The sequence below is a fragment of the Furipterus horrens genome, unplaced genomic scaffold (assembly GCF_987537825.1).
Source record: "Furipterus horrens unplaced genomic scaffold, mFurHor1.1.pri manual_scaffold_12, whole genome shotgun sequence".
NCBI lineage: Eukaryota > Metazoa > Chordata > Mammalia > Chiroptera > Furipteridae > Furipterus > Furipterus horrens.
The window spans coordinates 96,878,344-96,902,807 of NW_028327182.1; the positions used below are offsets into that span (position 1 = coordinate 96,878,344).

The 24,464-nt window shown below is 52.5% G+C and overlaps 3 protein-coding genes and 1 long non-coding RNA gene across 4 annotated transcripts; all 4 read left to right on the top strand.

Moving 5' to 3' along the window:
• The first annotated feature begins 9,257 nt into the window (after positions 1 to 9,257).
• LOC149996637 (alpha-defensin 1-like) lies at positions 9,258 to 10,128 on the top strand. The gene is made up of 2 exons (XM_090258425.1): positions 9,258 to 9,509; positions 9,901 to 10,128. The coding sequence occupies exons 1-2, from the start codon at positions 9,314 to 9,316 to the stop codon at positions 10,011 to 10,013; spliced, it is 309 nt and encodes a 102-aa protein (XP_090114551.1). The 5' UTR covers positions 9,258 to 9,313; the 3' UTR covers positions 10,014 to 10,128.
• Positions 10,129 to 13,175: 3,047 nt separating this feature from the next.
• Positions 13,176 to 14,067, top strand: LOC149996638 (alpha-defensin 1-like). Its single transcript, XM_090258450.1, has 2 exons — positions 13,176 to 13,449; positions 13,840 to 14,067. Exons 1-2 carry the CDS (start codon positions 13,230 to 13,232, stop codon positions 13,950 to 13,952), a joined length of 333 nt encoding a protein of 110 aa, XP_090114576.1. The 5' UTR covers positions 13,176 to 13,229; the 3' UTR covers positions 13,953 to 14,067.
• A 3,028-nt stretch (positions 14,068 to 17,095) lies between these two features.
• LOC149996639 (alpha-defensin 1-like) lies at positions 17,096 to 17,972 on the top strand. Its single transcript, XM_090258435.1, has 2 exons — positions 17,096 to 17,351; positions 17,742 to 17,972. The coding sequence occupies exons 1-2, from the start codon at positions 17,156 to 17,158 to the stop codon at positions 17,855 to 17,857; spliced, it is 312 nt and encodes a 103-aa protein (XP_090114561.1). The 5' UTR covers positions 17,096 to 17,155; the 3' UTR covers positions 17,858 to 17,972.
• Positions 17,973 to 19,902: 1,930 nt separating this feature from the next.
• On the top strand, positions 19,903 to 20,796 carry LOC149996640 (uncharacterized). Its single transcript, XR_016507426.1, has 2 exons — positions 19,903 to 20,171; positions 20,559 to 20,796. It is a non-coding gene; the product is annotated as an uncharacterized LOC149996640 (long non-coding RNA).
• The last annotated feature ends 3,668 nt before the right edge of the window (positions 20,797 to 24,464 follow it).

The following is a 24,464-nucleotide window of genomic DNA, read 5'->3' on the forward strand; positions in this document are numbered from 1 at the left end:
GGAGTTCCGGGAACAGGGCTTTAGTGACATATTTAAAACAATGGCCTCCGAGATGAAAAACATCTACAGCAATTACAGCAGGAATCCGAGCTGGAGAGGATTGCGCAAGCTTCCAGGCAGTGAGGTCAGTGCGCTTGAAAGGTGGGAGGGGCGGGAGCCGCGTCTAACACGGGCAGATGGGATCTGAAGGCCTCGGGCCTCCGTGCCCCGGGATCCGGCTCTCGTCGTAATGGCCCTGACAAGTCCCAGGGACGCTCACGGGGGACAGAGCTGGAGGCTCTGAATAACTACCCACGAACCCCACACAGACGGAGTTGGGGTCTGAAAGTCAACGTTACCGCTTGTGCTGGCCCTATGGGGCCTTCCCTGGACTCCCGTCCCAGGCTGCCCAACGCTGCACAGCCCTCTTCCCCAGCAGGTTCTCTCCAAATTCTTAAAATTTTATTAAATGTCTTGGGGTCACGCTGGTTAATAAGATTATCTAAGCTTCAGGTGTACGATTCTATAATACGTCGCCCGTATATATTGCTTTTTGCTTTTTGCACTTAATGTATTTTGCATTTAATGTATTAAATATTATTTATTTCTGCCCCGGCTGCTGTGGCTCAGTGGATTGAGCGTCGGCCTGCGAGCCAAGTGTCGCTGGTTCGATTCCCAGTCAGGGCACATGACCAGGTTGCACGTCAGGTCCCCAGTTGGGGGCGCGTGAGAGGCAGCCACAGAGTGATGTTTTTCTCCCTCTCTTTCTCCTTTCCCTCTCTCTAAAAATAAAACAAACAGACAAACAAATAAATAAGTTATTGAAAATAAATAAATAAATATTATTTATTTCTATTGTTTTTGTCCTCCATTAGAAGGTCTGCACTATGAAGTAAAAGGTTTGTTTTTTTTTTTCTGTTGCATTCACTGCTCCATAAATAATTTGTTGAGGAAAATGCATGAATGGGAGTTGACATGATTGGTGAATTTTCTCTAGTCCAGCAACACAGGCAGTCAAGTCAGAGTCGCATGTCACGCTACTGAGTCACTGGGACTAGGAGCGTCTGAGCTGGGACCGCAAGCCCCTACAACGTTTGCGCCCGGGGTTCCCACCTCTCCTCTGCCTTCACCCCTGACCACCAGGGCTCCTCCCCCTCCCCTCTGAGATCTGCTCTGCTGTGGCCAGCCAGCACCCCCCGCCGGGATCAAGAAGATAAGGGAGGAAAAAGAAGACTCAGAGGCTTGGGGCTGGAGTTGGGGTTTTCCGGGGACTTTGGAAGAGAGAGCTGTCAGCAAATCTGCGAGTGCTGGGAGGGTCGCGTGGGAAAGCCCAGAAGGCTGGTACCTCACGGTGAAGAAACACAGATAAGAAGATGGGTTACTTTAAAATTACTTGTTGGTTCCTAAATTCCCCTGGCGTTGGCGGTAGACTGCTCTGCCCGAGGACAGGGCCCACTGTGGGCTCTCGGCCCGGACGCCAGGAACGCCCAGACCCTGCGCTCACCCCTGCGCACAGATTCCAGAGGATGACAGTGTCGATGAGGAACGTGGAGAAGCTGACCTCTGTGGTCCGTGTCAGGACGGACTAGCCCCCTGCTCCCCTGCAAACCTACACTGAACCTCCCTTAGCTGCTCACTGGCAGGGACCCCGTCCCACAGCTGGCCGTCATCGCTCCTCGTGACAACGCCAGCCGGGCGCCCTTCCTTCCCGTGGGTGCTTCAGGGTGTGGAAGCACGGAAGCATAACATCTTTTCCCCTTGTCTCCCACCTTCCCGGGCGCCTTGGACCGCGTTCTGCCACCTCCCTCCCCTCCCCCAACGTGCGTGGTTAACTCGCAGAAAGCAATGCTGACCCCTAGGCTGGCCCGTCCCGGAGGCAGGACAGTGACGCAGTGGAGAGGCCACTCAGCGGGTGGCATGCCTGGACAGGAAGAGTGCACAAGGGAGACACAGAACAGTGACACCCAGCCCGGGACTCCAGCTTCGTAACGTGAGCCTGCTGACCTGCGGCTGCGATTCCTTTGGCGGTCACCTGCCTACGGGTGCGCCCCCACCCCCCGGCCTCGGGCTGCCGCAGAGCGCGTTCCCCCCCCCCCCCCCACGGGCCCAGAGCAGCCCCGGGCCCAGCACCGCGCCCGCCCTCACGCCTGGCCCGCTGCACAAATCCCTGCACGTCCACACGCCCGGGACGGCGAAGGGAACCCTAACTTCTTCTCCGCGCAGACAGAGAGTTCTGGAACAGACCGAGGCCTTAGATCACGCGCCTTTTATGGCTGCATCGTCCCGGGGGGGTTGTGGAATCCAGCCGAGTGTTGGTCTCTCCCTCTGGGAAGGGGGGTGGATGGACCAGAGAGGTTCTAAGGATGACAGTGTCATGTGCGTGGACATGCTTTGCGACATGCAAAGCGTAACATAAACTTGTTCTTACAGTTATTTCCCTCCCACTGACTTCCCCTTCACGGAGCACAGCTGCTCCTGTGGTCCATCCCAGTGACAAGCACTCAACGGCACAGGACGTGGGTGTTGTTTGCTCCTGTCTGACATGGGGAGCCGTGCGGCCCCGGCCTCCGTCCCTGGGCTCCTTCCTCAGCGCCCCGCACTCGGCAGCAGACGGCGAAAGCTCGGCAGGCCCGCGGAAGGACTCACAGCCCGGTGTCCCCACTTCAGGCAGACTCCACCCCGAAGGCAGCAGGGCCTCTCAGAACTGAGTGCCCTGGTGCTCCTGCATCAGGAAGACACGTGTGTGTGACAGCGATGTCCCTGAGCACAGCCGGGGGGCTCACCACCGGGGCACCCCCCTGCCTTTCCCAGCCGAGCACCGAGGGCAAGCGGGCTGGTGTCCCAGACTCCGCCCTCTCTTCCCATCACCCTCTCGTCCTGCCTTAAGTTGTCATCGTTGGTGATACAACCTCTGGCCCAATTGTCCTTCCTGCCACGGGAACCACGGGCATTAACTGAAGGGCGGGGAGCGCTCTATCAGTAACCATTGCCCCGCCTCCCTCACCAATGCCCCGCCTCCCTCACCAATTGCCCCACCTGCCTCACCAATGCCCCGCCTCCCTCACCAATTGCCGCGCCTCCCTCACCAATTGCCCCGCCTCCCTCACCAATGCCCCGCCTCCCTCACCAATTGCCCCACCTGCCTCACCAATTGCCCCCCTCCCTCACCAATTGCCCCACCTCCCTCACCAATTGCCCCGCCTCCCTCACCAATTGCCCCGCCTCCCTCACCAATGCCCCGCCTCCCTCACCAATGCCCCGCCTCCCTCACCAATGCCCCGCCTCCCTACCACACAAAACCCATCCCAACTTTCAGTCCCGAGAGACAGAAGCGCCGCCCCTCTAAACTCTCGGTCGTCCTGTGCACTGAGTGGCAGGAGGTCTCCCGCCAGGGCCCACGGGACCTTTGTGTCCACACCGGGTTGTGCTAACCGGGTGATTCAACCGCCCTGGTTCTCAGACCACACAGTTCACTCGCGGGAAAGGGGAGCGAGTAGAAGACTCCTACCCAACAAGACTCGTGATGACAGGAACACACCCAAGTAAAGCGGGGTGCAGAGGGGACCCCAGGGCAGCCGAGCCACGGCTCTGGCTGACCGAGGGGAAGGAACCCAAGGCGATGGCGAGAGCACCGGGGCTGGTATTTCCCGGGCAGCACCTGGCAGACGGTACAGAGAGCAGCCGGGAAGACGGGGGGGGCCTCGCTGTTCCCCGGGGAGGCTCCGGGGACCCGGGGAAGGATCGGGGGACAGCGTCAGGGGCCTGAGGCGCTCTGTCAGAGGCACCTGTCGCTGCCCAGGGACGAGGACGGAGGCTGGCGTGTCCCTGACCGAGACCGTGTTCTCCTGTCGTCACGGGGGAGCCCTTGTCGCCGGGAGCCCTCGCCTGGCGGCCCTGGCATGCCCACGGCACGCGGAGACGCTGTCAGGGCAGCAGAGGCCTCCGCAGGGAGTGGGGGGCCCTGAGTCAGGCTGTCACAGGGGGGCAGGTCGGTCCCTCTCGGGGGAGGAGGCTCATCAGAAAAGGTTCCGAGGCAGCTTGATTGAAAAGCCAGGGCTCCCGGCCAGAAAGCCCAGGATGGCGGCGGGGCCGTTGGGACCTCCCTAGAGAAGCCACGGTCGAGGGAGAAGGGGCTCGCCGTGGGTAGACACTAGTGGGGAGCTTACCTGATTATCCGTAGAATTCGAATGTCCTCACTTGCCTACACTTAAGTCTATTATTTTTCCGATACTATTTACGCATTGGAAAATTCCAGATAATGAAGAAATATAAAAGACAACAGGTTAAAAATAACCCAACTCTTCAATTATAGCCACAATTCAGAGTATTTCAGTTCTACTTCTTTACAGATAAAAGTTTGTAACTATTTATTCTAAATTTAAAGTATAGAATCATACTTCACAGGCAGCTCCATTGCATGTTTTTTTTTTCCACTTAAATGTTATCTTCGGAATTCTTAAATATCTCTTCAGATATACTTGCCTTATGTATTTTTTATGACTATTCATATATCTTTAGAAATTTATGTAACTATACTTTTGACCAATTCCTAGAAGGGAGATGTCAACAGGTCGTAACGGGGGCCCAGCTGCCCCCTGCAGAGACGGCGGGCCCCTTTATCGTCCTAGTGACAAGGGGCGCAAGTATCATTCAACTGCCGGTATTCTCATCAGTACCGGCGACTGTCAATTGTCTTAATCTTTGAAAATTATGTAAGGGAATAATAGTATTTCCTGTTTGCTTTAATATATCACTTCGAAATTATTTCTGAGGCTTTTTTAAATGTGCATTGCTTATTTTGTCTCTTACCTGTTCGTGCGCCATAGCCATTTTTTCATTCTCCTGTGCACCCTCTCCTACTGACTTCTAAGCGCGCACGCACGCGTGAGGTCGTCACAAACACCGTTTGCTTCTCACCGTGCGCGTGCGTGGGAGTGGTGGCCCCCAAGAGGACGTTCAGGGCCCCGCCAGGCGCCGCGGTGTCCTCTCTGCCCACTGCCACCACACTCTGGATTCGCATCCATGTCAGAGACAGCTGACGACGCGCTTCCTATTGCTCACAGCTTTGTCACTCAGACAACGCATCAGGGTCCCGGCCCTGACTGGTGTGGCCCAGTGGGTTGAGCATAGTCTTACAAATCAAAAGGTTGCTGGTTCGATTCCCGGTCAGGGCACAAGCCTGGGTTGCAGGTTTGGTCCCTGGTTGGGGGTGTGTGCAAGAGGCATCATCTCTCATTGATGATTCTCTCCCTCTCTTTCACCCTCCTTTCCCCTTCCTAAATAAATAAATTGTTGTTTGTTTTTTTTTAAAGAAGACATCAGGCCCTGGCTCGTGTGCCTCAGTGGATTGAGCGCCGGCCTGCAAACCAAAAAGTTGCCAATTCAATTCCCTGTCAGGGCACACGCCTGGGCTGCGGGCCGGGTCCCCAGTTAGGGGCGTGCAAGAGGCAACCACACATGGATGCTTCTCTCCCTCTCTTTCTCCCCCCCTTCCCCTCTCTCTAAAAATAAGTAAATGAAATCTTTAAAAATAAAAATAAAAATAAATTAAAAAAAAGACATCAGGGTCCTCCAGTCCCTTTTCCTTCCACCCCTGGCGCATCAGAAGGTAGACAATACCGCGTGGACCACCCTGAGAAAATGGCCACAATGCAAACCGGGCGTGCCCCACAAGAAGTAGGGTGGGGACGAGAAAAACTAAGGAAGAGACGAGGAGAGGGAGCGCACAGACACACGGAGGTGGCAGTGGGAGCTTCATCTTGGCGGCAGAGGGAGATGAGGCACGGGGCTCACGGAGAGCAGTGCTCCTCCCAGGCTTCCGGCTGGGCCTTGCCCTGCATCTCGTGCCGGGCATCCCTGGAGACAGGGCTTCAGAGGGACGCTGGGTCACCCAGCACCTGGAGGCGGGGCTGCGAGAGCAGGTGGGTCCCGCCTGAAGGGGAAGGTCGAGGCACAGAGGGTACCCAGCTGGGCTTGGGGGGGGGGGGGCGGGGGCATGAGCCACATGGGGTCGCCCAGAGGAGGGAAGTGTCCCCTTACAGGCCCTATCAGAGCAGAGCAAAGAGATCTTAACCAGCAGCACGAGGCCGCTCAGGGCCCACTTCCTCGTCTCTTCTTGTCCATCATCTGTAGTGTTCAAGGCCCCCATACACACGCATATGCTACACAGACACGCACACACAATACACTGCATAAAAACACACACACTTGTGCCCATGTACACAGGACACACGCACATGCACACGCGCACACGCGCACCCCCGAAACTCGGGCTCCAGACTTGTCCAATAAACCAGGTCATCTCCGGAGCTGAAGCTGCTGAGCCTCACGTGCACAGGCCACGGAACCGGTGTCTCTGGCCCCCAGGGGCCCCTGGGGAGACCAACCCAATGCCCTAGCCCACAGAGAAACTGAGGCTGTGGGTAATCACCTCCTACCGATCGTATGGCTAGTCTGTGGCGCAGCCGGGCCTGCCCTCCTGAAGCCCACAGTGCGGAGCTTTGATCCGTAAAGAGCAGAAGCCCCCCCCCCGGCCCAGCCCAGGCGGCTGCGGGGCTAGAAGCTGGCCGGCCCTTCCTCTGAGAGGTCCGGAGTCAAAGGCAGCCAGGAGGCCGCAAGTGCCTGGAATGGCCGGCCTCCCGGAGGGCAGCCCCCGATGGACAGCAAGAGCCCGGGGGTCTCTGGGGACGGCGGACGCCCCAGCTCTTGGCAGGTGGGAACCTGAGAAATGCAGAGTCGGACCAGATGAGCTTCGGGCGAAGGCTCTGCCCCCAGATATGACATATGTGTGTGTGTGTGTGTGTGTGTGTGTGTGTGCGTGTGGCTTTGGGTGGAGTTTGATGGCTCAAGCCTTTGATGATTCTCAGCTCCGGTGGCCTCACTCAGACGCCTGCTCATCACTATGACAGGCCGTCTGGCTCTCCCTGCTGCCCATCTGCCGGACTCATGTTGCCAGCAACGATCCAGGCACCCTGCAGTACGGAACCTCCTGTCCCCAACCACACCTGCTGATCTCCTAAGACATCCCGTCTTATCTCCAGGCTAGGTCCCCTGCACCACATGTCCGGGCATGGTCAAGCTCATTCCTAAGTTAAGTGCTTCCATCACGTCAGGGGATTCATGCCCCTCTCAGCGGAGTCCACCTGTTGGAAGCCTCTGTTTTGTCTGTCCTGGCCCCCAAGAGAGCAGAAGCTGGATCAGACTCAGCATGAGGGGCCAGGAAAATGTCTCCTCGGGATTTATTGTGGAGAACAGCAGGATTGAAGTCAAGCAGATACTCGGTCACAGATGACCCGCTACAGCAAAAGAAGAGGCAAAAGAAACGACACTGTGTCCTAAATTATTATTTACAAACACGTTAGAAAGCCACAGTTGTCTTCCATGATGTCAGTAGAATTTTCTAGAAATAGTTCTCGCAGAGAGAAGTCGAGGGCTACGGTGCTCAGCGGCCGGGACGCTGGTCTTTCAGGCGGAGCGGTGAGCTGGCCGAGTGGCCCAGGCTAGGGGCAGGCAAACGGGCTCCGCGTGTGTCTGGTTCCCGGGCAAAGCCAGGCTGTGCCTGTCACGCCGGGGCCTGGATGGTACCCCTTTAGAGCATTACTTCTCTTTCCAAATGTTCCACTCTCCCAAGTCATTTCGGGCCCAACAGGGATGAAGAGAGAGTGTAGATGAGAGTTTCTCCAGGAAACGGGACGCAGGGGGGTCACGCGCACGACAGAATACAGATGCCGAGGAAGACGCTAGATGTGCGGCCTGAACGCGGCGGGGCTCCCGGGGCAAGGCTCGGGGACGCGTGGCGAGGAGCGGTGGTCAGCGGGGCGGTGGAGACGGTGCAGAACCAGGAGATCGGGCGTCGCCGCGGCCACCATCGCAGACTCGGTCCCCTGCATGGCCACCTTGGCCGCCTCACGCCCGCGGGTGTCCCTGCCCGCCCGCCTGCAGCGCTCATGTCGCGCCCCGCATTCTCCCGAGCGCTTTCAGGATCATCGTCCTGAAAATAATGAAGAATGACAGTGACGCTGATGGAGGTTTTGCCGCGGGCCGGACATCGCTCCAAGCATGTGACATGGGGTCAGTCATGGTGGCTTCACAACAAGGCAAAGAAGATGAAGAAATCGGGGGACGGAAAGGGGAGTTCCCAGACGCACACACAAGGCACAGAGGCCAAGGCAGAGGGTCCCCACCCCTGGGAAACCCCCACCCAGGGAGAGGGGCAGAGAGGGGACTAGCCAGCATTTCCTGTTAGTTATGATCCCTGACTTAGTCTTTCTGACTTAAGGACAAAGGTCCCGCTTTGTTCAGGGTTCCACAGATGTACCCTCAGACGGTGAACCCTGCGTCTCGTGAACACACAGCTGCACGCGTGTTTCTTTATGAACACGAAGAGTGAGTGTCTGTCCACGACCTCTTTTCCTTCTTGATCCATTCCGATGTTTTGTTGAACTTATGGGAAATTTTTATTCCAAATGGCAACTCCTAGATTTTTTTCCTTTACTTCCTTTAATAATATTTTCTTAAAAACAGCCTTATATTGTATAGCCTTGACCATTCATGAAAAATTAATGACAATTAATTAAAAACCATTAATGAAAAATTAATGACAATTAATTAAAAACCATTAATGAAAAATTAATTAAAAGAATATAAATAAGTTTTACAAACTTTTTTTTCCAACTGTCTTTTGCTCACATGTTTTTTTCTTTTTTTTTTTACACAGCCTTGTTTAAATCATTTTTTAAATTTGTTGCAGTAAGGGTTTGAGCAATATTTTTCAAGACAGATTCACGCAGATGAAATTTCCTGAGTTCGTGAATATCCAAACACTGATCCTTTGTCCCTACAAATGCAAATCATAAAACAGTTCAGTAGAGAATGGTGCATTCAAGCGGCTCCTCCAAAGCGTCAAAAATGCCATCTGGAACCCAGAGCCGCGTGGAACTGTTCTTGCCCATCTGACCACAAGCCTGTGAGCCCCGGTTCTACAAGCATCTCTGAGGTCATGGGTGCACTCTGCCACATGTGCACACTCTCACAGGTAAACATGCAGGCAGACGGCAGACGGGGAAGGCGGCCACGTGCCGAAAGGTCTCCGTCACCACCTGTGAGAGCAAGCCTGAGCACCAAGCAAACAGAGGCGGGATCAGGGGACGACACCCAGGTCAGAACATCAAAGACACTCCGGGCACAGGTTGGGCTGGGACAGCCCCCCCACCTACTGTTCACACCCAGAGTGCACCGCCTTCTTTCCTCCAGCCTTCCCATAAATACAGGCTGCCTCTGCCCTCTCCTCACTGCGTCTGCCTCCGGCCCACGCTGACCCCCGGTGACCTCAGCCATGCGGACCCTCGCTCTCCTCGCTGCCCTTCTGCTCCTGGCCTTCCAGGTCCGCGCTCAGGCCCTGCAGGGGACGGCGGAACAGGTGCCCGCCCAGGATGTACCTGCGGCCGAGGACCAGGACGAGCCCGGGGATGAGGACGAGGGCATGTCCATCACCTTCCTGGGAGGGAACCGCCTCGCTCGACAGATTCCATGTGAGACACCAGCCAACGTGCTATCGGGCTCTGGGGCCCATTGCAGGGGCTTCTTAGAGGGCGTGTGGAGTCTGGGCTCTAAATAGAGTGTGTGGATGAGGTGGGGTGAGGAGTAGGGGCCCCAAGATCAGGAGGATGTTTGGGGCAAGGCACAGGGTATAAGCATGTGCGTCCTAGGCTAGGATCAGAGCAAGTCATGATCTTACATGACCACAGAGAGCCAGTAAGATGTCCTGTGATCTGTCACAGACCCCGAATCCCTTCACCCTAACCAGGCAGGTGTTGTCTACGGTGAGCAGACACGTCCCCTCTCAGAAGGTCTCCTTGGGGCCGGCTGTGCCTCTTCCCTGTCCCCTCCCCCCCGAGCCTGACCCGCCCCTTCCCTCCACAGTCTTCCCAGGGATACACAAGTGCAAGTGCAGACGCCGGTTCGGCTGCAAGTCCTCTGAGTACAAGGCCGGGAGCTGCGGCACCTTGGGTCTCTTCAAGCTGTGCTGCCGCTGAGCTGCGGGCCGAGGGCCAGCGCGCCAGAGGTTTCACCGAAGACCCGGGAAGCCTTCAGTCTCTGTGCCTGTTCCTTTTCTTCTTTCTAGCTCCGAAATAAACTTCAAGCATTAAACATATGGTTTTGATTTTTGTTTCCGTTCCATAAGACTAATTGTGTGGTTCCCGTGTATAGAAAATTCGGTCATGAATGGTCTATGCCAAGGTCACCGGCCCTTGCGTCCCACAATCTTAGCACCACGTGGCAACAGTAAACCAGGAGAAAGGAACAGGATTGTTAATTAAGACAATTTTCACCACAGAAGCCAACCCGTTCATAATGACACTCAAAAGAGGGACGTTTCTATGGGGTGTCCAAATGTTGGCTGCTGCCAGGAAAGGCGGATCCAATGGTCTACTTGCTCTTTGATTTTAAGATATGGGTGGGCATTCCTATGTGTGGATATTTTGTCATGATGAGTGGGGGTTTTGTCACATATATATGTTTCCTGGCCGTATCGACAAGATGGGGTGAACTAATGCTTCACTGTGTCACCAACAGAGAAAAGGAAGAACCACATCCAACACAGAACACACTGACCAGTGGTCTCACATCATGACCAGAGGAAAGGGGAGTCCAGAAGCTGGTCATGTAGGTGCTCATGCCCAGGGACCAGCGCAATAAATGGTCCCCCTTTCACCCCCAAAGGGAGATACCACCCATGTCCAGTGAAAGGTTTGGTCTCCACTCTCTCTCATTAAAGAGACCAAGTCTACTGGTTATAATAAACCAGTACAAACTTAAATAGAATTCTAGGAAGAAATGATATGTTCTTAATAATGCCCATGACAGGCCCTTCATCATGAGCTCACAGGTGGGCTGCTGGGGATCAGCCGAGATGCGCAGGAGCCTTATTTCCAGAAGACATGCATCCCTCCGCCCTCCCGTTCAATGTCTTAAAGTGGCCGCAGCACCCTTACGGCCACAACCTCGTGTTCTGCCCAGAAACTGTGTTGTGCTGATACACCTTCAATATGGTCTTCACCCTGTGGCCACGTCTATTTCAAAAAATTTTTCCTGAAAAGACAATGCATGACAATGAGTTTTATTTTAACCTTTACTCTCAAGCTCCCTGAGACGCTCCACTCCACCACCAAGATACAAAAGCACTAATGTTTACAAACCAAACTCAGAAATCACCAAAAACAAATTTAAGCTACATACATAAAAACCCAAAATATCTGTGTAAACAAGGAAAAGAGCCAAAACAGAAACTACCAACTCTAGAAATGATTTGCAGCACTTGGGACAAGGAGCTCATTTCATGAATTTAAAATTAATCTTACTAATCAGTAGAAATAAATCAGTCAGATCTTTCATTCCCCAAACAAACGCCAAACGGAAAGGTCACCCAGAGAGAATAAATGGAAGCACGTCCTAGCGATGAAGACACGGTGTCCCCGGCTCATGAGGGAAACACAGGCAGGACCCCCCCGGGGCTGCAGCTGTCACCTGTCAGGTGGGCAAGAGCCACACCTCACAGTCTGGGGACAGATGCTGTCAGCTACCACCAGGACCCCAGGGCCCCAGACACGAGAGGCTGTAGAAAGTGGGGAACGTGGTTTTCCCACGTCCCAACACTCTGGACGCGGGCAGCCGGGAGGAGGTGGACTTGGCTCAGCCTGGACCTCAGGGACGGGCATCTGTGCCTTCCTGCCCCACCGTCCACACCGAGTCACAGTCAAAACACAGCAGCGCCTTTCAGCTGCTCCCGTCCTCCAAGTGGGAACTGAGAAGTACATAAAATAATACCATGGCACACACGTGAGCAACAGTAATTTATTTTATTATTGTAGCGTGGTGCCCTTCCCAGGCTTGCACTTTATCGGAACTCTGTTTCTTAGCCACTGTCGGCTGCAAGAGAGCCTGAGACAGCTAGTGTCATTTTAAGAAAGTGCATCGCTGCCCGGATCCCAGATAGGAAGAAAGGATGACAAGCATCGAAAAAAATCGCAGGGCCTTTTCCACACCATCCACCATGCGTGGGACGCACTTGGGCTCTTACTTTTGGGGGATGACCTCAGTGGGGGACAATAAATTAATGCCTTTTACATGTATAAGGTGTGTTCTTCACCCACAAAATCTACGTCCAGAAATTAATCCAAAAGACAGTCACAAATAACCAAGATGATATAGGTAAGAAGATACACTTTGCCATTATGCTTGTAACCGCAGAAATTCAGAAATAAAGAAATGGTAATAGCTTAATGACCTCATCCACAAGAAAAAGTCAAATGAAGACAAGTAAAGCCCTGGATGGTAGAAACTGTAAGACAGGGAAGCACTTTGCGGCTGTTGGGTTGACAGTGTTGGAGCTGCAGCCCGGGCCGAGTGACCAAACACGGGACACGGGGACCGACGTGGCTCCTGCTGAGAGGGTGGGGCTGGCGGTAATGAGGACACTGTTATCTTCACTCTTCTCTGTTCTACATTTTGAAATTTTTCCTTTGGGCATGAATTAATTTCTTTATTTTAAAGATGAGAACTTTCAGATGGCGCTGCAGGGACTTCCGTGTTCGCTGTTTCTCCAAAGGACACAGGTCCCTGGTGAGCGCTGTGCGTGATGTGCACACGTCACACGCACGTCCTGAAATGAGTCTGCCCTTCGCTGGATCTGACCGGCTCCTTCCCTCTGTCAGACTTCACCTGAGCCCAGGTCACGGTCCCTGCCCCCAGGAGCCACCACCCAGGACCTAAAAAGCTGCCTCACGGGGCAGTGATGGCCCCGAACCTCAGGGTGGGCCTCACTCCAGGGAAGGTCAGGTCCCAGGGCCGGGCCCGCAGGTGAGCAGGGCTCACAGCGTCAGCACCAGGAGGCCTTTGTCCCCGACGTGCTCACTGAGAGCTGGTCCCTGTCCCCTGTGACCCTCAGAGGTAAACACGGAGCAGGTGGGGAGCAGAGACCACGCCAGGCCCTTATCGTCACCGTCAGCCTGACAGCAGGGACGGCGCTCAGGGCATGCACACGTGCTGTGACAAGGGGCAGGACAGGGGCATCAAAGGGGCTTTGAGGGCCGCCGGCCGTGGCCCCGCGCCAGCCTAAGGCACAGCCTCCCTCCCACGGGCCCTGAGTCCCTGCGCCTCCCCCCCCCCCCACAACCTATAAGTGCGGCTGCCTCTGCCCTCCCCTCACTGCGTCTGCCTCCCGCCCACGCTGACCCCCGGCGACCTCAGCCATGCGGACCCTCGCTCTCCTCGCTGCCCTTCTGCTCTTGGCCTTCCAGGTCCGCGCTCAGGCCCTGCAGGGGACGGCTGACCAGGTGCCCGCCCAGGACGTGCCTGCGGCCGAGGACCAGGACCTGCCTGCGGCCGAGGACCAGGACGAGCCCGGGGATGAGGACGAGGGCATGTCCATCACCTTCCTGGGAGGGAACCGCCTCGCTCGACAGATTCCATGTGAGACACCAGCCAACGTGCTATCGGGCTCTGGGGCCCATTGCAGGGGCTTGTTAGAGGGCGTGTGGAGTCTGGGCTCTAAATAGAGTGTGTGGATGAGGTGGGGTGAGGAGTAGGGGCCCCAAGATCAGGAGGATGTTTGGGGCAAGGCACAGGGTATAAGCATGTGCGTCCTAGGCTAGGATCAGAGCAAGTCATGATCTTACATGACCACCGAGAGCCAGTAAGATGTCCTGTGATCTGTCACAGACCCCGAATCCCTTCACCCTAACCAGGCAGGTGTTGTCTACGGTGAGCAGACACGTCCCCTCTCAGAAGGTCTCCTTGGGGCCGGCTGTGCCTCTTCCCTGTCCCCTCCCCCCGAGCCTGACCCGCCCCTTCCCTCCACAGTCTTCCCAGCGATACACAAGTGCAAGTGCAGACGCCGGTTCGGCTGCAAGTCCTCTGAGTACAAGGCCGGGAGCTGCGGCACCTTGGGTCTCTTCAAGCTGTGCTGCCGCTGAGCTGCGGGCCGAGGGCCAGCGCGCCAGAGGTTTCACTGAAGACCCAGGAAGCCTTCAGTCTCTGTGCCTGTTCCTTTTCTTCTTTCTAGCTCCGAAATAAACTTCAAGCATTAAACATATGGTTTTGATTTTTGTTTCCGTTCCATAAGACTAATTGTGTGGTTCCCGTGTATTGAGAATTCGGTCATGAACGGTCTATGCCAAGGTCACCGGCCCTTGCGTCCCACAATCTTAGCACCACGTGGCAACAACAAACCAGGAGAAAGGAACAGGATTGTTAATTAAGACAATTTTCACTACAGAAGCCAACCCGTTCATAATGACACTCAAAAGAGGGACGTTTCTATGGGGTGTCCAAACGCTGGCTGCTGCCAGGAAGGGCGGATCCGATAGACTATGTTCTTTGTTCCTTGATTTTAAGATATGGGTGGGCATTCCTGCCTGTGGATATTTTGTCATGATGAGTGGGGTTTTCATCACATACATAGGTTTCCTGGCTGTATCGACAAGATGGGGTGAACTAATGCTTCACTGTGTCACCAACAGAGAAAAGGAAGAACCACATCCAACACAGAACACGCTGACCAGTGGTCTCACATCATGACCAGAAGAAAGGGAAGTCCAGAAGCTGGTCATGTAGGTGCTCATGCCCAGGGACCAGCGCAATAAATGGTCCCCCTTTCAGTCCCACAGGGAGATACCACCCATGTCCAGTGAAAGGTTTGGTCTCCACTCTCTCTCATTAAAGAGACCAAGTCTACTGGTTATAATAAACCAGTACAAACTTAAATAGAATTCTAGGAAGAAATGATATGTTCTTAATAATGCCCATGACAGGCCCTTCATCGTGAGCTCACAGGTGGGCAGCTGGGGATCAGCCGAGATGCGCAGGAGCCTTATGTCCAGAAGACAAGCATCCCTCTGCCCTCCCGTTCAATGTCTTAAAGTGGCCGCAGCACCCTTACGGCCACAACCTCGTGTTCTGCCCAGAAACTGTGTTGTGCTCATACACCTTCAATATGGTCTTCACCCTGTGGCCACGTCTATTTCAAAAAAATTTTTCCTAAAAAGACAATGAATGACAATGAGTTTTATTTTAACCTTTACTGTCAATCTCCCTGAGACTCTCCACTCCACCACCAAGATACAAAAGCACTAATGTTTACAAACAAAACTCAGAAATTACCAAAAACAAATTTAAGCTACATAAAAACCCAAAATATCTGTGTAAACAAGGAAAAGAGCCGAAACAGAAACTACCAACTCTAGAAATGATTTGCAGCACTCGGGACAAGGAGCTCATTTCATGAATTTAAAATTAATCTTACTAATCAGTAGAAATAAATCAGCCAGCTCTTTCACTCCCCAAACAAACGCCAAACGGAAAGGTTACCCAGAGAGAATAAATGGAAGCACGTCCTAGCGGTAAAGACACGGTGTCCCCGGCTCATAAGGGAAACACAGGCAGGACTCCCCTGGGGCTGCAGCTGTCACCTGTCAGGTGGGGAAGAGCCACTCCTCACAGTCTGGGGACAGATGCTGTCAGCCACCACCAGGACCCCAGGGCCCCAGACACGAGTGGCTGTAGAAAGTGGGGAACGTGGTTTTCCCACGTCCCAACACTCTGGACGCGGGCAGCCGGGAGGAGGGGGACTTGGCTCAGGGACGGGCATCTGCGCCTTCCTGCCCCACCGTCCACACCGAGTCACAGTCAAAACACAGCAGCGCCTTTCAGCTGCTCCCGTCCTCCAAGTGGAAACTGAGAAGTACATAAAATAATACCATGGCACACACGTGAGCAACAGTAATTTATTTTATTATTGTAATGTGGTGCCCTTCCCAGGCTTGCACTTTATCGGAACTCTGTTTCTTAGCCACTGTCGGCTGCAAGAGAGCCTGAGACAGCAAGTGTCATTTTAAGAAAGCGCATCGCTGCCCGGATCCCAGACAGGAAGAAAGGATGACAAGCATCAAAAAAAATCGCAGGGCCTTTTCCACACCATCTGCCATGCGCGGGACGCACTTGGGCTCCTACATTTGGGGGATGACCTCAGCGGGGGAAAATAAATTAATGCCTTTTACATGTATAAGGTGTGTTCTTCACCCACAAAATCTACGTCCAGAAATTGATCCAAAAGACAGTCACAAATAACCAAGATGATATAGGTAAGAAGATACATTTTGCCATTATTCTTGTAACCGCAGAAATTCAGAAATAAAGAAATGGTAATAGCTTAATGACCTCATCCATAAGAAAAAGTTAAATGAAGACAAGTAAAGCCCTGGATGGTAGAAACTGTAAGACAGGGAAGCACTTTGCAGCTGTTGGGGTGACAGTGTTAGAGGTGATCCCCGGGCCCAGTGACCAAACACGGGACACGGGGACCGACGTGGCTCCTGCTGAGAGGGTGGGGGCTGGCGGTAATGAGGACACTGTTATCTTCACTCTTCTCTCTTCTACATTTTGAAATTTTTCCTTTGGGCATGAATTAATTTCTTTATTTTAAAGATGAGAACTTTCAGACGGCGCTGCAGGGACTTCCGTGTTCGCTGTTTCTCCAAAGGACACAGGTCCCTGGTGAGCGCTGTGCGTGATGTGCACACGTCACACGCACGTCCTGAAATGAGTCTGCCCTTCGCTGGATCTGACCGGCTCCTTCCCTCTGTCCCACTTCACCTGAGCCCAGGTCACGGTCCCTCCCCCCAGGAGCCACCACCCAGGACCTGAAAAGCTGCCTCACGGGGCAGTGTTGGCCCCGAACCTCCGAGTGGGTCTCCTCCAGGGAAGGTCAGGTCCCAGGGCCGGGCCCGCAGGTGAGCAGGGCTCATAGCATCAGCACCAGGAGGCCTTTGTCCCCGATGTGCTCACTGAGAGCTGGTCCCTGTCCCCTGTGACCCTCAGAGGTAAACACGGAGCAGGTGGGGAGCAGAGACCACGCCAGGCCCTTATCGTCACCATCGGCCTGACAGCAGGGACGGCGCTCAGGGCACGCACACGTGCTGTGACGAGGGCCAGGACAGGGGCATCAAAGGGGCTTTGAGGGCCGCCGGCCGTGGCCCCGCGCCAGCCTAAGGCACAGCCTCCCTCCCACGGGCCCTGAGTCCCTGCGCCTCCCCCCCCCCCGACCTATAAGTGCGGCTGCCTCTGCCCTCCCCTCACTGCGTCTGCCTCCCGCCCACGCTGACCCCCGGCGACCTCAGCCATGCGGACCCTCGCTCTCCTCGCTGCCCTTCTGCTCCTGGCCTTCCAGGTCCGCGCTCAGGCCCTGCAGGGGACGGCGGACCAGGTGCCCGCCCAGGACGTGCCTGCGGCCGAGGACCAGGACGAGCCCGGGGACGAGGACGAGGGCATGTCCATCACCTTCATGGGAGGGAACCGCCTCACTCGAGAGATTCCATGTGAGACACCAGCCAACGTGCTATCGGGCTCTGGGGCCCATTGCAGGGGCTTCTTAGAGGGTGTGTGGAGTCTGGGCTCTAAATAGAGTCTGTGGATGAGGTGGGGTGAGGAGTAGGGGCCCCAAGATCAGGAGGATGTTTGGGGCAAGGCACAGGGTATAAGCATGTGCGTCCTAGGCTAGGATCAGAGCAAGTCATGATCTTACATGACCACCGAGAGCCAGTAAGATGTCCTGTGATCTGTGACAGACCCTGAATCCCTTCACCCTAAAAAGGCAGGTGTTGTCTACGGTGAGCAGACACGTCCCCTCTCAGAAGGTCTCCTTGGGGCCGGCTGTGCCTCTTCCCTGTCCCCTTCCCCTGAGCCTGACCCTCCCCTTCCCTCCACAGTCTTTCCACCGATGATACATAAGTGCATGTGCCGACGCCGGTTCGGCTGCAAGTCCTCTGAGCGTAAGATTGGGACCTGTGGTGCCTTTAGTATGTTCAACCTGTGCTGCCCCTGAGCTGCGGACCGAGAGCCAGCGCGCCAGAGGTTTCACTGAAGACCCGGGAAGCCTTCGGTCTCTGTACCTGTTCCTTTTCTTCTTTCTAGCTCCGAAATAAACTTCAAGCATTAAACATATGGTTTTGATTTTTGTTTCCGTTCCATAAGACTAATTGTGTGGTTCCCGTGTATTGAGAATTCGGTCATGAACGGTCTATGCCAAGGTCACTGGCCCTTGCGTCCCACAATCTTAGCACCACGTGGCAACAACAAACCAGGAGAAAGGAACAGGATTGTTAATTAAGACAGTTTTCACTACAGAAGCCAACCCGTTCATAATGACACTCAAAAGAGGGACGTTTCTATGGGGTGTCCAAACGCTGGCTGCTGCCAGGAAAGGCGGATCCGATAGACTATGTTCTTTGTTCCTTGATTTTAAGATATGGGTGGGCATTCCTGCCTGTGGATATTTTGTCATGATAAGCGGGGGTTTCCTGGCCGTATCGACAAGATGGGGTGAACTAATGCTTCACTGTGTCACCAACAGAGAAAAGGAAGAACCACACCCAACACAGAACACACTGACCAGTGGTCTCACATCATGACCAGAGGAAAGGGGAGTCCAGAAGCTGGTCATGTAGGTGCTCATGCCCAGTGACCAGCGCAATAAATGGTCCCCCTTTCAGCCCCAAAGGGAGATACCACCCATGTCCAGTGAAAGGTTTGGTCTCCACTCTCTCTCATTAAAGAGACCAAGTCTACTGGGTATAATAAACCGGTACAAACTTAAATAGAATTCTAGGAAGAAATGATATGTTCTTAATAATGCCCATGACAGGCCCTTCATCGTGAGCTCACAGGTGGGCAGCTGGGGATCAGTCGAGATGTGCAGGAGCCTTACGTCCAGAAGACAAGCATCTCTCCGCCCTCCCGTTCAATGTCTTAAAGTGGCCGCAGCACCCTTACGGCCACAACCTCGTGTTCTGCCCAGAAACTGTGTTGTGCTCATACACCTTCAATTTGGTCTTCACCCTGTGGCCACGTCTATTTCAAAAAATTTTTCCTGAAAAGACAATGAATGACAATGAGTTTTATTTTAACCTTTACTGTCAATCTCCCTGAGACTCTCCACTCCACCACCAAGATACAAAAGCACTAATGTTTACAAACAAAACTCAGAAATTACCAAAAACAAATTTAAGCCACATAAAAACCCAAAATATCTGTGTAAACAAGGAAAAGAGCCGAAACAGAAACTACCAACTCTAGAAATGATTTGCAGCACTCGGGACAAGGAGCTCATTTCATGAATTTAAAATTAATCTTACTAATCAGTAGAAATAAATCAGCCAGCTCTTTCACTCCCCAAACAAACGCCAAACGGAAAGGTCACCCAGAGAGAATAAATGGAAGCACGTACTAGTGATGAAGACACGGTGTCCTGGCTCATGAGGGAAACACAGGCAGGACCCCCCCGGGGCTGCAGCTGTCACCTGTCAGGTGAGGAAGGGCCACACCTCACAGTCTGGGGACAGATGCTGTCAGCCACCACCAGGACCCCAGGGCCCCAGCCACCAGTGGCTGTAGAAAGTGGGGAACGTGGTTTTCCCAGGTGACAACTCTCTGGACGCGGGCCGCCGGGTAGAGGGGGACGTGGCTCAGTCTGGACCTCAGGGACGGGCATCTGCACCTTCCTGCCCCACCGTCCACACCGAGTCACTGTCCTCCTCACGGTCAACACACAGCAGCATATTTCCAGTGCTCCTGTCCTCCAACCCGACGTGCCCACTGAGAGCTGGTCCCTGTCCCCTGTGACCCTCAGAGGTAAACACGGAGCAGGTGGGGAGCAGAGACCACGCCAGGCCCTTATCGTCACCATCGGCCTGACAGCAGGGACGGCGCTCAGGGCACGCACACGTGCTGTGACGAGGGGCAGGACAGGGGCATCAAAGGGGCTTTGAGGGCCGCCGGCAGTGGCCCCGCGCCAGCCTAAGGCACAGCCTCCCTCTCACGGGCCCTGAGTCCCTGCGCCTCCGCCCCCACCCCCACCCCCCCCCCGACCTATAAGTGCGGCTGCCTCTGCCCTCCCCTCACTGCGTCTGCCTCCCGCCCACGCTGACCCCCGGCGACCTCAGCCATGCGGACCCTCGTTCTCCTCGCTGCCCTTCTGCTCTTGGCCTTCCAGGTCCGCGCTCAGGCCCTGCAGGGGACGGCGGGCCAGGTGCCCGCCCAAGACGTGCCTGCGGCCGAGGACCAGGACCTGCCTGGGGACGAGGACCAGGACGTGGCCATCACCTTCACAGGAGAGGGACGCCTCGCTCGAGGGGTTGCAGGTGAGACACCACCCAACGTCCTATTGAGGTCTGGGGCCCATTACAGGGGCTTTAAGAGGGGGTATCGAGTCTGGGTCAAAATAGAGTGTGTGGATGAAGTTGGGAGAAGGGTAGGTACCCGAGTTTGGGAGGAGCTTGTGAGGAAGGCACAGGATATAAGCATGTTCATCAGAGACTAGAATCAGGGAAAATCATGATCCTGCATGACCACACAGAGCCCATAAGATTTCTGGTAATTTATGACAGAGCCTGAATCCCTTCACCCTAACCAGGCAGGTGTTGTCTATGGTGAATAGGACATGTCTCCTCTCAGGACACCTCCTTAAGGTCAGCTGTGTCTCTCCTCCCTGCCCCCTGCCCCCCTGAGCCTGACCCTTCCCTCCCCAGGCTTTCCAAATATAAGAATCTGCAGGTGCCGACGGGGACTCGTCTGCCGCCCTGAAGAACGTCCCTCTGGAAGGTGTTCAATCTCTGGCCGTAGATACATACGTTGCTGTCGCTGAGCTTTGTGGGCTGAGAGCTGAAGCTCTCCAGGATTCACTGAAGACCAGGACAAGTGTTTAGTCTTTGCACCTGTGCCTTTTCTTCTTTCTAGCTCCTAAATAAAGGACAAGCATTGAGCTCATTGTCTGGGTAATTTTTTCCCTTAACGTCTATCTGTTGCTTCCCATGTGTAGTGAATTCTGTCCTGAATGGTCTACACTAAGGTACTGGCCTTTGCATCTCAGGGATGTAACATGTGAGCATCACAGAACACCAACCAACCAGCAAAAGTGAACATAATTCTCAACTAGGACAACTTTAACCTGCAAGTTCAATGCACTCACCATGCAACTCAAGAGGGAAGCCTCTAAGGACTGTCGAGAATGCATTGTTCATGCCAGGAAAAGTGGGTCCCGGGGCCATGTTATTTGCTTTCTGATTTTAAGATATGAGTGGGCATTAATATACATGGATATTTTTTTCATTGATAAGCAGGCATTAGAGTTGCCTGTAGGTTTTCCTAGCTGTATGAACAATACAGTGAACTAATGCTTCACTGAGCTGCCAACATGGAGAAAGTGGGAACTACCCCTTAAACAAGAATATTCTGTCCAGCACCGGTGGTCTCGAATAATGACGAAAGGGGAGTCCAGAAGCTGTTTAGTTAGGGGGTCATGCCCAGTGACCAGTAAAACTATGGTCCCCATTTTGACCCCCAAAACTCAATTAGCCCAATGTCTAATAAAAATGAGCTGTTCTGAACTCTACTTCTGTCTTTAAAGAGACCGAATATACTAGTTATAATAAACCACTACTAATTTTAATAAAATTCTAGCAGGAAATAATATGTTTTACCTAGCATAGGTTTTACATCCTTGGTTAAATTCATTTCTAGGTATTTTATTCTTTTTGAAGCAATTCTGAATGGGATATTGGCCTATAATTTTCTTTCTTTGTAGTGTCTCTATCTGCTTTTGGAATTAGGATAATGCTGGCCTCATAAAATGAGCTTGGGAGTCTTCCCTCCTCTTGACTTCTTTGGAATAGTTCGAAAAGGATAGGTGTTAGTTCTTCTCTGAATATTTGTTAAAATTCAACTGTGAATCCATCTGGTCCAGGGCTTTTGTTTGTTGAGAGTTTTTTGATTACTGCTTTAATTTCACTAGCTATAATATGCCTATTCAGATTCTCTGATTCTTCCTGATTTGGTTTAGAAAGATTATATGTTTCTAGGGAAGTATCCATTTCATCCAGATTGCCCAATCTGTTGGCGTATATAGTTATGGATAGTATTTTCTTACAATCCTTTGTATTTCTGGGGTATCAGTTGTTACGTATTCTCTCTTTCATTGCTGATTTTATTTATTTGGGTCCTCCATTTTTTCTTGATGAGTCTGGTAAAAGGTTCATCAACCTTCTTTATCTTTAAGACACTAAATAAAGAAATTGAAGAAAGTAAAAATATGTAGAAGCATATACTCTGCTCATGAATAGGAAGAACTAACATCATTACAATGTCCATACCACCAAAAAAAATCTACAGATTCCATGCAATTTCTATCACGATACCAATGACATAGTTCACAGAACTGGAGCAAATATTCTATAAATTTATATGGAACCACGAAAGGCCCCAAAGAGCAACAGCAATCTTAAGAAAGAAGAACAAATTTAGAGGAATCAAACTAACTAATATCACTCTACAATACAAGACCATAGTAATCAACACAGTCTGGTACTGGCATAAAAACAGACATAAAGATTAATGGGACAGAATAGAGAGTCCAGAAATAAACCCACACCTTTATAGTCAACATTGGACAAAGGAGACAAAAACATAAAATGGACTAAAGATAGTCTATTCGATAAATGGTGATGGGAAAATTGGACAGACACATGCAAAAAAATGAAACTAGACCACATTTTTATGCCACACGTAAGAATAAATTCAAGATGGATTAAAGGCTTAAGTGTTAGACTCAAAATCATCAGAACCTTAGAAGAAATCATAGGCAGTAAAATCTCGGACATTTCTCAAGTAATGTTTTTTCTGGTACATCTCCTTTGGTAAGGGAAACAAAAGAAAAAGTAACAAATGGGAATACAGCAAAATAAAAAGTGTTTGCGCAGCAAAGGAAACCATCAACAAAATACAAAGACAACCCACTGAATGGGAGAATATATATGCCAATGACCCCCGATAAAAGGTTAATATCAAAAATTTATAAAGAACTTATAAAGCTCAACACCAGAAAAACAAACAATGTATTTAATAAAGGGAAAAGGACCTGAGCAGACGCTTCTCCAAAGAGGACATGCAGAGGGCCAAAAGACCTATGAAAAGATGCTCAGCGTCACTAATCATCACCAAGATGCTAATTAAAACCACAATGAGATACCACTCACACCTGCCAAATTGGCTATCATCAATAAATCAACAAACATCAAGTGCTGGCGAGGGTGTAGAGGAAAGGGAACCCTTTGGGTAGAAATACAAATTGGTGCAAGCACTCTGGAAAGGAGTATAGAGTTCCTTCAGAAAATTTAAAATGGAACTGCCTTTTGATTCAGTGATTCCACTTCTGGGAATATAATCAAAGGAATTCAAAGCACCAATTCAAAGGAATATATGCACCCCTATGGTCATAGCAGCATTACCTACAATCGCCAAGATTTGGGAACATCCTAAGTGTCCATCAGTAGATGAGTGGATAAAACAGCTGCGGTACATTGACACAATGGAATACTACGCAGCAGTAAAAAAGAAGGAACTCTTACCTTTCCTGACAACATGGATGGAAGTGGAGCAGATTATGCTAAGTGAAAGAGTTGGTTAATAAAAGCCAAACACAATATGATCAACCTTATAAGTGGACTCTAATGAACAAAATGAACCAACGGCCAAAATAAAACCAGAGGCATAGAAGCCTGATTCAGACTGACAGCTGTCAAAGTGGGGGCGGAGGTTAAGGACGGTTGAAAGAAAGGAAAAGTCAAAGAACACCCCTGCGTGACGCACGGACATGAACAACAGGGCAGGGACTGACGAGGGGGCTGCCGGGTAGGAGGGAAAGAGGGAGGAAATCTGGGAGATTGTAATGGCACAGCCAATAAAACACTGAAAGAAAAAAGAGGTAACCAAAAGTTAAGAATTCCATGAGCAATACCAAATAGTTAAATGATAACATATAAAAACACAAGGATACTATGATGCTATAAAAATAGAGAACAGATTCCCCATGTGTTCATATGATCATGTTCAAGTTAAAGCCGGGCGGAGTGAGGCAAACACGGGACACGGGGACCAAGGTGGTTCCTCCAGAAAGGGTGGGGGCAGGGCAGGAGGAAGACCGTTACTGTCACTCTGCTCTCTTCTACATGTTGAATTCTGTGCTTTGTGCAAAATTAAACTGTACTTATTGTAAAAGATGAGAACTTTCAGACGGCGCTGCAGGGACTTCCGTGTTCGCTGTTTCTCCAAAGGACACAGGTCCCTGGTGAGCGCTGTGCGTGATGTGCACACGTCACACGCACGTCCTGAAATGAGTCTGCCCTTCGCTGGATCTGACCGGCTCCTTCCCTCTGTCCCACTTCACCTGAGCCCAGGTCACGGTCCCTCCCCCCAGGAGCCACCACCCAGGACCTGAAAAGCTGCCTCACGGGGCAGTGATGCCCCCGAACCTCCGGGTGGGTCTCCTCCAGGGAAGGTCAGGTCCCAGGGCCGGGCCCGCAGGTGAGCAGGGCTCACAGCGTCAGCACCAGGAGGCCTTTGTCCCCGACGTGCTCACTGAGAGCTGGTCCCTGTCCCCT